General features: G+C 42.2%; 1 protein-coding gene across 1 annotated transcript in view; it reads left to right on the forward strand.

Annotated features, from left to right (window-relative positions):
- Positions 1-12,015, forward strand: part of LOC137487181 (Golgi integral membrane protein 4-like) — a 32,086-nt gene extending 20,071 nt beyond the window's left edge. Inside the window, exons 9-14 of the mRNA XM_068212809.1 lie at positions 3,132-3,289; positions 5,827-5,999; positions 7,791-7,852; positions 8,250-8,414; positions 9,597-9,668; positions 11,665-12,015. Of these exons, the coding sequence (XP_068068910.1) occupies positions 3,132-3,289; positions 5,827-5,999; positions 7,791-7,852; positions 8,250-8,414; positions 9,597-9,668; positions 11,665-11,775 (741 nt within the window). The 3' untranslated portion in view covers positions 11,776-12,015. The remainder of the gene's footprint in view (positions 1-3,131; positions 3,290-5,826; positions 6,000-7,790; positions 7,853-8,249; positions 8,415-9,596; positions 9,669-11,664) is intronic.
- Positions 12,016-13,860: the final 1,845 nt, after the last annotated feature.

Consider the following 13,860-nt stretch of genomic DNA (forward strand, 5'->3'; position numbering starts at 1 on the left):
GACAACAGGAGACAAGGACCATAGAGCAAAGGTTATTGGCTCAGCCAAGAGCACACTGTTATCTTTAGGGACACCCCTTAAATACCTTTTAATTACATCAGCCTGTTGCATATTCATAGACCCTTATGCATAGTAAACTTTTCCCCAAAGTAGTTTACATGTTCTGAAAACTGTTTAACTTGGCTCCTCCTCAGTTCCACCTTTTTGGAGCATCCATATTCCTTGGCTGTGGTTTTAGTCCATTCTTATCTCCTCCAGTTTTTGGGCCTTGCTCCACACTGCCTTCAGACAGTGAGTGCTGATAATTGGAATATCAATAGCAGGGCCCTCATCATGTGTTTATTAGATGTTATCCCATCCCAGCAGGCATTTTAACACAACCATACTGATATCAGCTATTTCACTAAGCTTAATTAACAACAGAAATAAAAACTATATCTTTATAACAAAGTCTTACATATATATCTTTATAATATATCTATCTATCTTTATTTATATATATAACTCTGTATCTTTATAACTTTATATATATAACTCTATATCTTTATATATATAACTATATATATGTCTACATGTATATAACTTTAACACTCCACCTATAAAATCCATTTTAACATTTGCAAAAAGCCAATATTATAATATGTATCTATAACATATATCAGCATATATCAGTATATCTAGAACATATACTTATGTCAGCTATTTCACTAAGCTTAATTAACAACAGAAATAAAAACTCTCTTTATAACAAAGTCTTATATATATCTTTATATACATATATATATAAAACTCTATATCTTTATCACTTTAACACCAGACCTATAAAACCCATTTTAACATTTGCAAAAAGCCAATTTTATAATATCTATCTATAACACATACTTATATCAGCTATTTCACTAAGCTTAATTAACAACAGAAATAAAAACTCTCTTTATAACAAAGTCTTATATATATCTCTTTATATACATATATATATAAAACTCTATATCTTTATCACTTTAACACTAGACCTATAAAACCCATTTTAACATTTGCAAAAAGCCAATATTATAATATGTATCTATAACATATACTTATATCAGCATATATCAGTATATCTATAACATATACTTATATCAGCTATTTCACTAAGCTTAATTAACAACAGAAATAAAAACTCTCTTTATAACAAAGTCTTATATATATCTTTATATACATATATATATAAAACTCTATATCTTTATCACTTTAACACCAGACCTATAAAACCCATTTCAACATTTGCAAAAAGCCAATTTTATAATATGTATCTATAACATATACTTATATCAGCATATATCAGTATATCTATAACATATACTTATGTCACCTATTTCACTAAGCTTAATTAACAACAGAAATAAAAACTCTCTTTATAACAAAGTCTTATATATATCTTTATATACATATATATATAAAACTCTATATCTTTATCACTTTAACACCAGACCTATAAAACCCATTTCAACATTTGCAAAAAGCCAATTTTATAATATGTATCTATAACATATACTTATATCAGCATATATCAGTATATCTAGAACATATACTTATGTCAGCTATTTCACTAAGCTTAATTAACAACAGAAATAAAAACTCTCTTTATAACAAAGTCTTATATATCTCTTTATATACATATATATATAAAACTCTATATCTTTATCACTTTAACACCAGACCTATAAAACCCATTTCAACATTTGCAAAAAGCCAATTTTATAATATGTATCTATAACACATACTTATATCAGCATATATCAGTATATCTATAACATATACTTATGTCAGCTATTTCACTAAGCTTAATTAACAACAGAAATAAAAACTCTCTTTATAACAAAGTCTTATATATATCTTTATATACATATATATATAAAACTCTGTATCTTTATCACTTTAACACCAGACCTATAAAACCCATTTCAACATTTGCAAAAAGCCAATTTTATAATAATGTATCTATAACATATACTTATGTCAGCTATTTCACTAAGCTTAATTAACAAGAGAAATAAAAACTATATCTTTATAACAAAGTCTTATATATATATCTTTACAACTTTATATAGATATACGTGTGTTTATATATATATAACTCGATATCTTTATAACTTTAACACCACACATACAAAATCCATTTTAATATTTGCAAAAAGCCAGTATTATAATGTGTCTCTGTAACCGTGTGGCCTCGGCTTGTGAGCGCTCGGAACTGAGGTGCTGGGGATGCTGTGCCCGTGGGCAGGGCTGGGCTCAGGCTGAACACAGGAGTTGGTGCCTTCGTGGCCAGGCTCAGGGGAGTGGGTTCTCCTGCCGAGCCTGCAAAGAATAAAGCACCAGAGCAGCCCCCCAGCCTCCTGGGGGGATGGAGAGGGAGTTATGGGCAGCAAATCTCTAAGAAAAGACACTAATTGCAGTGTGGCTGGACTTTAATTACAGTAATGTTGATGTGGGAGAGATATTTTAGAGGTGGTTTTGTTGTTCCTCTTTCCTTGGAGATCCACCTACCCCAGCCAAAGCTGGATCTGAATTGTTCCATTTTGGAATCTGAATGATTCCATTTCGTAATATAAATGATTCCCTTTTGGAATCTGGATTATTCCATTTTGGAATCTGAATGACTCCCTATTGGAATCTGAATTATTCCCTTTTGGAATCTGGATTATTCCATTTTGGAATCTGAATGATTCCCTTTTGGAATCTGGATGATTCCATTTTGGAATCTGAATGATTCCCTTTTGGAATCTGGATTATTCCATTTTGGAATCTGAATAATTCCATTTTGGAATCTGGATTATTCCATTTTGGAATCTGAATGATTCCCTTTTGGAATCTGGATTATTCCATTTTGGAATCTGAATGATTCCCTTTTGGAATCTGGATTATTCCATTTTGGAATCTGGATGATTCCATTTTGGAATCTGAATGATTCCCTTTTGGAATCTGGATTATTCTTTTTTGGGCTGCATGAAAGGAGGAGCCTTCTACTGCAGGGTGAGCAGGACTGCAGATTTCTTCTGGAGCACTTCAGGTTGTTTGCTCTTTGGTAAAGGATTTTCTGGCCCAGACTTGGAGGGGTATTTGATATGCCGGGTGTGTCTCCTCTGCAGGACGTGAAGATGGTGATGCACATCCAGGTGAGGAGCCACGAGGAAAGCCAAGCTCCTGGGCTGTCCCTGGCTGACCCAGGACAGCCCTCTCCAGCAGAAAATCCTCCAGGGCCAGGCAGCCAGCACTCAGCAGGGAACAGACAGGTGCCAGTGCAAAGGTTGGTGACACAAAACCCTTCAGCTCTCAGCGTTTGGGGTGAAGATGCCCAAAAGGTGCATCCCCTCTTCTTGTCTTTGTTGTGGGTTTGCTTGAAAACTGCTTGGAGGAACAGCTTTTGTTTTTTGGTGTGTTGCTGGTGCTGGTGGAATTCCTGGCAGTCTGGGCATCCAGTGGATGTGTACAGGTGTGGGAAATAGATTTGTAGAGAATTTTTAAAGTTTGATAGGTGTACATATAATATGGATTTGTGTCACCGGAGGACACAAGGAAAAACAACGCACCACAGCTTTGGTCACCATGAAGAGACTAATTTATTTTTTCTGACTCCAATCATTTATAGTTCTCAAAAGGTGCCAGTGGATTGGAAGGTGAACGTGCCACCTCTCCAATGACACTGGACAAACTACCAGTACAGCAAATTTCTCCGCCTCTATGAAAGAATGCAAAACAATAGGTTGTTTACAGAAAGTTGTGTGAGAAAGTTCTCTACAAGAATGTAAACTCAGAAGGCTTTAGAAAATCCTAAAAAATCAGGGCGACAGATTTGTATGTAAATTTTGAGATAAGACATGCTAATTAGAAAAGCTAAATGGAAAAGCTAATTGAAAAGCTCAAATCCTAAAATTTTTAAGTTTTGACAGAAAGTGTATGTAGTATGTATGTAAATTTTGAGATAAGACATGCTAATTTGTAAACACATGTATAATATGGATTTGTATGTAAATTTTGAGATAAGACAGGTGAATTTGTAAATACATGTATAATATGGATTTGTATGTAAATTTTGAGATAAGACAGGCTAATTTCGAAATGTTATAAAATAAGATGGATACTGTTGAAAGAAAAATAAAGTTAGAAATAAAGTTTTAAAGGATGGTTTTACAAATAAGGCTGGATATTTTAGAGAAAAAGAATGATGAAAGATGTATTATAGTAAGACTTATGAGGGGTAATTTTAGATGGTAAACTTTAAGACATTTATAATACAGTGTAGCAAAAACTGATAAGCCAAGAAACACATATAATACATTGTAATTAAGCAATAGTCAACTTCTGATTGTGATAACGTGAATTATAACATCTATATTGTTTTAAAAGTTCTATTACTGTTTTCAAAAAAAAACATAATCCAACGTACAGACACTGGGGAAAAAATAAACAATTGTAAAACCAATTTATTGTCTCAGCAGCTCTGGCAGGACACTGCTCTGCTCTGCAAAAGGAAGAAAATGTCTCTCTGTGGCTGCAATTCATCAAAGCCTGGCCACAATCCAAAAAGTGCCTCTGAAAATAGTGCTTCCTCCTTTAACTTATTTATCCCCTGTGCGTGTGCAGGTCGTGCCTGTTCAGTTTATTGGAGCAAACAGGATTTCATTTCTGTTTTATCTGTAGAGGAAACTTCTGGATTTCATTCTAGACTCAGCCTGTTCCTGCCCTTTCTTCTCTTCTATTTTTGTCTGTTCACTTAACCTGTGGCCTTTCCAGGGCAGGGATTTTTCCTTTGCTTTTTGCTTTAAATGGCCACGTCCTCCCCAAAGTGCTGTGATAAATCACATCTGCAGGGACACAGCAGGAACAGCTCAGGGGGTTTGTGGCTGTGACGCATTTGGGGCTACCTGAAAACGAAATAAGGAGAATAAAAAGCAGTTCTGTTTATTGAAGGGCCTTCAGGTACATTTAGGGCAGACAAAGCCCCCCAAAAAACGGACAACAAGTCACAGGTTTTTATGTTTTTATAAGTTTGGTCCATTTGCATATTGGGGGTGAATGTCCCAGTTACAGCTTCAGGTAATGAAGGAATTTACCCCAAGTTTACTCCCCCCAAACTCATTTTTGTTTAAGTTTTTTTGGGGCCTGAGGCAGTGAGGTGTCCTTGACTGCCAGGCCTGGAGAGGAATTGTTGTGTCTGCCCAAATTGGGAAAGCAGCAGCTCACACTGGCCATGGAGTTCAGAGTTCTGCACTGAAGAACTGCAGGATTATGAATAGATGAAAAATAGAAGTATGTCAGAGTATTTTTTTATCTCTGCTTGCATCATTAAATAGTTTTCTGGAATATTCACTGAGTTTTCTGGAACATTCACTGAGTTTTATGGAATATTTACTAGGTTTTCTGGAATAATTAATGAGTTTTCTGTAACATTCACTGAGTTTTCTGGAACATTCACTGAGTTTTCTGGAATATTTACTGAATTTTATGGAACATTTACTGAGTTTTCTGGAACATTCAATGAGTTTTCTGGAATATTCAATGAGTTTTCTGGAACATTTAATGAGTTTTCTGGAATAATTACTGAGTTTTATGGAATATTTAATGAGTTTTCTGGAACATTTACTGAGTTTTCTGGACTATTCAGTGAGTTTTATGGAACATTCACTGAGTTTTCTGGAATACTCAATGAGTTTTATGGAACATTTAATGAGTTTTCTGGAATATTCACTGAGTTTTTTGGAATAGTTAATGAGTTTTCTGGAACATTCGCTGAGTTTTCTGGAATATTTACAGTTTTCTGGGATATTTTCTGGTTGGTTGCAGCTGGAAGGACCTCGTTAGCAAGGTGAATGCCCAGAGGGACGAGGAACAAGCACGTGGCCACCCCATGGAGCCGCAGGTTGCCCCCAGGGCCGGGCAGAGTGGCAGCCCCCAGCCCCCCAGCCCCAGGAGAGGGGCAGGGAAGGACAGGGAGGACGAGGAGGAGCTGGAAATGGGTATGGAAATGCTTTCCTTCGTAGTATTTGAATGGAGACACCAATTATCATCTTTAATCGAAGCGGTGGCAATACTGCCGGGCTAAAAACAATTCATTGCTCAGAGCAACATCAGCCTCAAAGGCTGTGAGATTTAAAATTTAAAAAAAAAATGTAATTCAATTTTCAAATTTAAAATATTAAAATGAGATATTAAAGTTTTAAAAGCAGTCAGCCACAGCTCAAAAGTAGTCAAAAGTTTATTTGTTACAAGGCAATATAAAACACTCTAATCCAATGGAAAGTTGCCACAAAGTTTATTTTGTTTTTCAAACCTATCAGTTTTACTTAATTCTACTGCACTGGGTATAATTTATCCAATGGGCTAATATTATATGTACACACATAGGCTTCTATTATAAAATACATTATAATTTTATATATATATATAAATTATATATATATATATAAAATATTATATAATATATATATATAATATATATATTAAAATATTATCATAATATATAGTGTATATAATATAAAATATATATACTGTAAAAGTATATATAATATACTTATATAGTGTATTCTATATACTATATATATGTTATTGTATACACTATATATAATATATATGGTATATATAATATATACTTATATACTATTATAGTATATACTTATATACTATAAGTATATATAATATATATAAATAACGTATATAATATATAACATTAACATATAACATAACACTTAACATTTAATATATAATATATAATATATATTTATATGTATAACATTTTATATATTATCTATAACTATATAGTATGTACATTATTATAATTATTATATAACATAATGTTCTCTTATATATTATTTTTATATGAATAATATTATTATTATGTATAATATATATTATATATTTATATATTATATATCCTTATTATATCAAATATATAATTATATATTTATATCCTTAGCTTACTCTATACAATTACATTACTACACTATAAAACCTCTCAGATATAAGATCTTATCAACATTTTCTCACTTACTTAAGCCACATTCTTACTTTCACCTACAGAAACATCAGTTTGTAATTTTTCTGGCTAATGTCTGTGTACTTCATTTTCACACCAAGCTTCTTCCCCGGCTGCAAATGAAACCCTCCTGTGTCTGTGGAGGTTTGTCTGTCCATTTCCTACATCGTTTTCCCTGCAGACATTCACAGAGCTCTGGCTGCCCCAAGCAGGTTGAGATCAGCCACCCAAGTGGTGGCAGTGGCTTCAAGGAGACCCCACTGACTGTCCCTGTCCCCATCCCTGTCCCCGTCCCCATCCCTGTCCCTGTCCCATCCCTGTCCCCATCCCTGTCCCCCTCCCTGTCCCCATCCCCATCCAATCCCTATCCCTGTCCCCATCCCATCCCTGTCCCCATCCCATCCCTGTCCCCATCCCATCCCTGTCCCCATCCCTGTCCCCATCCCCATCCAATCCCTATCCCTGTCCCTATCCATCCCTGTCCCCATCCCATCCCTGTCCCCATCCCTATCCCCATCCCTGTCCCCATCCCATCCCTGTCCCCATCCCTGTCCCCATCCCATCCCTGTCCCCATCCCTGTCCCCATCCCGTCCCCGTCCCCATCCCTGTCCCCGTCCCCATCCCTGTCCCCATCCCCATCCCTGTCCCTGTCCCCATCCCTGTCCCCATCCCATCCCTGTCCCCATCCCATCCCTGTCCCTATCCCATCCCTGTCCCCATCCCGTCCCTGTCCCCATCCATCCCTGTCTCTGTCCCCATCCCTGTCCCTGGCAGATGCAGGAGTCATCGACAGGGAGGTGCACTCACAGAAGGAGCCCGTGGTCCAGGAGCCCATGGTGAGTAACCACAGCGTCACAAACCCACTCCAAGGCTCGGAAGGGACCTTAAATCTCGTCTCAGCCCACCCCCAGCCACGGGCAGGGACACCTTCCCCTGTCCCAGGGTGCTCCCAGCCCTGCCCAGCCCGCCTGTGAAAAGTTTTCATCTTTTCATCCTGCCCTGTTTCATCTGGATGCAACTCTGGCTCGGAATAAGAGTCCAAAAAGTCAATAATTACCCAGAAGTTTCTGTGAAGTGCCACTCCAAACTCCTTGGGTGTGGAGGGGTAACAAAGACTGTCTTGGGGTTTTTAACAAACACTAACAGGCTTGGAGAGTGTTCCAGGCTCGCTGGGGAAGGCAGGTTTCTGCCTCCTGAGGGAATATCCTTCCACAAGAGGCTTTTCTTGTCCAGATGCCAGACGATGCTGCAGATCCTGCCCAGGACCCCAATAACCAAGGTGAGGATGAGTTTGAGGAGGCTGAGCTGGAGAGACCCGACTTTGAGGAGAAGGTGGGAGGCCCGGAGAAGTTGAAGGAGCCCAGAGTTAAAGAAGAGTCGAAGGAGAAGCCACCAAAGGTGACTGACTGGGGACAACCAGCAGGGCCAGGGAGGGATCCCAGCTGGGGATGGATGGGTGGGCTTTAGAGAGTTTAAGGACTGGAAGGGAAATGTCAGATTCCTGGAGGGATCCATAATCCCTCCAGGATTATGGCAGGTGGGAGAAAGCTCTTTGGCACATTGGTCAAAACCAACCTATTTTTTCTTCCCCTGGTTGTAATGGAGCCTGAAATGTACATTTCATAGGACTTTTTGGTTCTTTGTTTTCATTCTGCTTTTGTTTCTTACCAGTACAATCAGCTGTGCAAGTCCAGCTCTGGTGCAGAGTGGAGCACAATAAGCAAAGGTGCCAGAGTTTAGGAAATTATCTTTTAGCCATGCACCAGAGCTTGCTCTGGCCTCATCCTCTCTGCTTGCTGAAGTCCCCCCTGGCACTTGCAACACCTTTAGGGATGGGGAAATGTGGACTGGGGGACTTTCATGCACTTGGGAGCAGAACCAGAGACAATAATCTGAGTCTGTGCTCGGGTTCTGGTCAGTGCAGCCCTGTCCAAGGCACCTGGCAGCATGTGAGAGCTCTGCCTCCTTGTTTGCTTCCTTGCAGATGGAATCCATTTATTTCACAAAGTCTTTCTTGCTGCCTGAAGCCAGACTCTGCATCAGGGAAATGTTCATTTGTTTTGACAAGCAGCTGAATGTTGCTTGTTTTAAAAAAAGGAGTGTTTTATCTGTCAGGCTCTAAAATCATGATTAATGGTGGGATTAAGAAAGAAAAAAAGAAATCCAGGCCAATGAAATAAAATAAAAGAGAGATGCTGGCACCAGCAGAGCAACACCTCCTTGAGATTAGTGAAAATGTGGAAAGAATTAGTGACATAAATACCTGGCTTTCAGATCTGGCTGTGCTGTGCTCCCTAAAGCTCTACCCCAAATAACCCAAATTTTTCCAGAGTCCTGGGGCTTGAGGCAACAGCCCTGGGGCCCTCCTGCTGCAGGAAAGAGGAGCTGCCAGCAGGTGGGAAAAGAGACTGGATGGAAAAAATAAATGGAGTTTTTGTTGCCTGATTGTCCCTCTGCTCCCCCTGATTGCAGATCCAGCCCCAAGCTCCAGAACTGCGGCTCTGATGCAGGGAGCTGTGACCCTGGCAGGGATGGGAGCAGGCTGGGGCACTCTCAACTCTGCCTGGCTGTGTTTTTCAGGACGCTGGCAGACCTGCCAAGCCCAGGGAAGAGCCTCTGGAGGACTACCAAGAAGATCAGGAGCAAGAAATTGTACGACACCAAGGTTCTTCCTCTTTCCCTCTCTGGTGTGGGCTCACCTGGGGGTGTTGGCAGCCAGGAGCTTGGGGGGACTCAGCTTTTAGGGAGCCAGGTGTGAGCAGGGCCTCCAGGTCTGCCTCTGCCTGCTCAGTGAGGTGTCCAGAACAAACCTGGAGCCCACTGCTGCCTTTTCCAGGTGTTCAGAGCACCCTCTGTGCTCTTTGTCCCCTCCTCCCTTCTGTCTGCATCCACCTGCAGCAGCTGAGCTGTGGGATGCTTCCCAAACAGCAGCTGGGGGGAATCACAGGGGGAATCAATGACAGGGGGAATCTCAGCAGGAATCACAGGGGGAATTAATCACAGGGGGAATCAATCACAGCAGGAATCAATCACAGCAGGAATCAATCACAGCAGGAATCACAGGGGGAATCAATCTCAGCAGGAATCAGTCACAGGAAGAGTCAATCACAGGGGGAATCAATCACAGCAGGAATCACAGGGGGAATCAATTGCAGCAGGAATCAATGACAGGGGGAATCTCAGCAGGAATCACAGGGGGAATCAATCACAGGGGGAATCAATCTCAGCAGGAATCAATCACAGGGGGAATCAATCTCAGCAGGAATCAATCACAGGGGGAATCAATCTCAGCAGGAATCAATCACAGGGGGAATCTCAATAGGAATCAATCACAGCAGGAATCAGTCACAGGAAGAGTCAATCACGGGGGGGAATCAATCGCAGCAGGAATCAATCACAGAAGGAATCTCAGCAGGAATCAGTCACAGGAGGAGTCAGTCACAGCAGGAATCAATCACAGCAGGAATCAATCACAGCAGGAATCACAGGGGGAATCAATCACAGGGGGAATCAGCAGGAGTCAGTCACAGCAGGAGTCAATCACAGCAGGAATCAATCACAGCAGGAATCACAGGGGGAATCAATCACAGCAGGAATCTCAGCAGGAATCAGTCACAGCAGGAATCAGTCACAGCAGGAGTCAATCACAGGGGGAATCTCAGTAGGAATCAATCACAGCAGGAATCAATCACAGAAGGAATCTCAGCAGGAATCAGTCACAGCAGGAGTCAATCACAGGGAGAATCAGCAGGAGTCAGTCACAGCAGGAGTCAATCACAGCAGGAATCAATCACAGAAGGAATCTCAGTAGGAATCAATCACAGCAGGAGTCAATCACAGAAGGAATCTCAGCAGGAATCAGTCACAGCAGGAGTCAGTCACAGCAGGAATCAATCACAGAAGGAATCTCAGCAGGAATCAGTCACAGCAGGAATCAAGGCTGTGCCAGTGCATCAAGGCCAGATTAATGTTTTTCCAGCAAGAGCTAGAGAGGATCACCCTGGTACCTTCTGGCTCACAGAGATAGAAATGAATCCTCTTCCACTCTCATTCATTCTCTCTCCCTGCCCTTTGTGAGTGGCTCCTGAGGGTTTTTTCTGCAGTTTTCCCAGGATTGCTGAGGAGCTGAGGGTTTGGGAGTGAAGGGAGTGGGGAAATAAAGGGTGGGCAGAGCAGAGCTGGTGTCAGGTCTCCTTTCCCTGAGTGATTCCAGGCCTCTTGCAGGTGTCTACAATGGATGGTTGGAGCTAAAATCATCCATGGAGGCTGTGCTGGCTGCTGCATGGCCTGGGTGGCGTTGGTGACGCAGTTTTAAATGTGGTGGATGTAAAATGCCACCTCCACATACCTGCTCTTTACACCTGCCCCTCATTCTGCCCCTCATGCAGCAGAGGCAACAGGCAGAGATGTCCAAGTTGCATTGTGCTTCCAGGATATTAAATGTGCTTAAAACACCTCTGTGTCCTGCCAGTGACACCTGAAGGTGCCTGGCAGGGGTGGGTTTTTCCCTGTTTTCCCAGGTTTCCAAAGCTGGGCTGCTTTGGTGGAGGAGTTGTGCTTGGGGAGGGCGTGGTGTGCTTTAGGGTCTCCTTTTCCAGGTTCTCCTTTTTGCTGATTTGTCCTTCCTGCCTGTTCCCTGTGCCCCCAGGAGGATCATGGAGGGGAGGTGGATGACAACGATGACCTGGAGCTTGTCCAAGAGCAGAAGGACCGTGTGGGAAGGCAGGGAGCTGGTGGCAAGAAGGATGACTACTTCTGAGAGCTGCTGAAAAAACGGGATACTCCACGAATGAGGGGATGGGGACTCCTCCTGGGAACTGCCTCCTGAATGAAACACTGCCCAGAGCAAAGGCAGGAGGAGGGAACTCTCTGCAGGCCCTTGCAGGGGGTTTGCAGATGAAAATCCCTCTCGGTGTGGGGCCACTGCTGCCTCTCAGAGATCTCTCAGACTGGGAGTGATCTTATCCTGCTGCTTTTCTTAGAAGCACTTTTTGATTTACTGTGTTCTTTGCCCTCTTGTTTTTCACATCCCCTTTCGAAGCTGGAGAGGGCTTTTTTGGTTGGTTTTGGGGGGTGTTTTTTACCCCCCCCCGGGCAGCAGAGGGGTGCCTGAGCTGGTCCCTGGACTCACTCGACTGTCTCTAATACAAAGGAATCTGTCTTCATAAATGATTTTGCTCAGTAGTGTTTCTTTAACACATCCTTTGAGTAGGGTGGGGAGGGAACCAGAGGAAATTTCCTGTTCTTTGCCTGGAGCTGTGCAAGAGCACCAACCACGGCCAGCAGAGTGTGTGTGTGTGGATGTCAACACCTGCACCCCCTTCCTGCTGCAGAGACCCTCCAGAGACTTGGAGCAGATCCTTGCAGAGCTCTCCTTGACAGTCCTGCTGGGCTCAGTGTCCCCATGGAATGCTGTGCATCTTCCCTGCTGGAGGTGAGGGCTGGCCTGAGCTGAGAGAGGCTCTTCCCCATGGGGACAGAGACAGCCAAGAAAGGGGAAAAAAGGAATATTTGCAGCCCAAGGAATGCAGTTCCAACCTGTCTGGATTATTTCCAGTCTCCCAACACTTGACAGGGAGCTAAGGTCAATTTTGCTTCTTCTAGACAGGTTTTGATCAGCAAGCTGGGAATTGTTGATGCAGTAGATTGAATCCTGTGGGACTTTACTTGGCCTCCAAAAGACATCTTACCTGACCTCAGGGACAAAGAAGGAACAGTCAGCTGGAACCCCTGGAATTTAAAATGAAAGGAGAATGGGTTTAATCACGGTATCTCAAAGCCCAGAACCTGCTTTGAGTGATAAGAACAGGGCAGAGCTGTCCCACTCCCTGTCCTGTGCCAGACCCCTGTGCCTGAGCCGTCTGCTGCTTCCTCATCACCAGACTCTGGGACCTCAATCATCAAACACAGCCTGTGCCTGAATGTCATCACCTGGTAAAAAAATCAGAGCATCTTTGTTCTCTATTTGAATTAGTTGAGCTCTTTTTAATCCCTTGTTTGTGGCATATTTTGCAAGCACTTTTAGACACTGGGGAAAACAATATTTATTTCCCAACAAGCTCAGCCTTTTTTATTCTGACAGCATTGATTTTTTTTTTCCCCCACTGGTTGTAATGGAACTTGAAATTTACATTTCATAGGACTTTTTGCTTCTTTGTTTTGATTCTGCTTGTGTTTCTTACCAGTACAACCAGCTGTGCAAGTCCAACTCTGGCATAGAGTGGAGCAGAATAAGGAAAGTGACAATTTTAGGAAAGTATCTTTTAGCCAAGTGCCAGAGCTGCTCATGGAGCCCAGTAAGGAGCTCGCTACAAAACCCTAGTGGGTTTTAAGATCCCCCAAATGCCCTGAGATGGTTAAAGCTGCGTTGGTGCTTTGCCAGCCCTGCTGGGATGCAGCTCCTCTACGAATAGCACGCTCACAGCAGACCAGCTGAGGCTGCAGTTGGTGCTTCAGAGCATCCTGATCAGAACTGCCTCCCTTTCCCGGGTCAGAGCAGCACCCCTGACCCCCCAGGCACGGTGCCAGAGCTCTGTGCCCAAGCTGCCCCAGCTCAGCTCTGCCTGCTGCGCTCCCTCAGCCTGGCACTGCCAGGTTCAGCCCTGACTGGAAGTGAATCAAGCACTGGAAATAGAAGCCCAGTGGGGGTGAGGCTGTTCACGGATTCAGGCTGCAGCATAATCTAAATTTGGAGGCAGATTCTCTGTGTTTGCATGCCTGGGGTGAGTAATCCTCAAAGTTATGACTTGGAGGGAACTGGAGCAACTCAACTGAATGCAAAGCTCCCAGCTTGGAGGATGCTTTAGGAACCATATGTCATGTGCTGCCCTCAGCTGAGAGCAAA

The sequence above is a fragment of the Anomalospiza imberbis genome, chromosome 23 (genome assembly GCF_031753505.1).
Source record: "Anomalospiza imberbis isolate Cuckoo-Finch-1a 21T00152 chromosome 23, ASM3175350v1, whole genome shotgun sequence".
Classification (NCBI taxonomy): Eukaryota; Metazoa; Chordata; class Aves; order Passeriformes; family Viduidae; genus Anomalospiza; species Anomalospiza imberbis.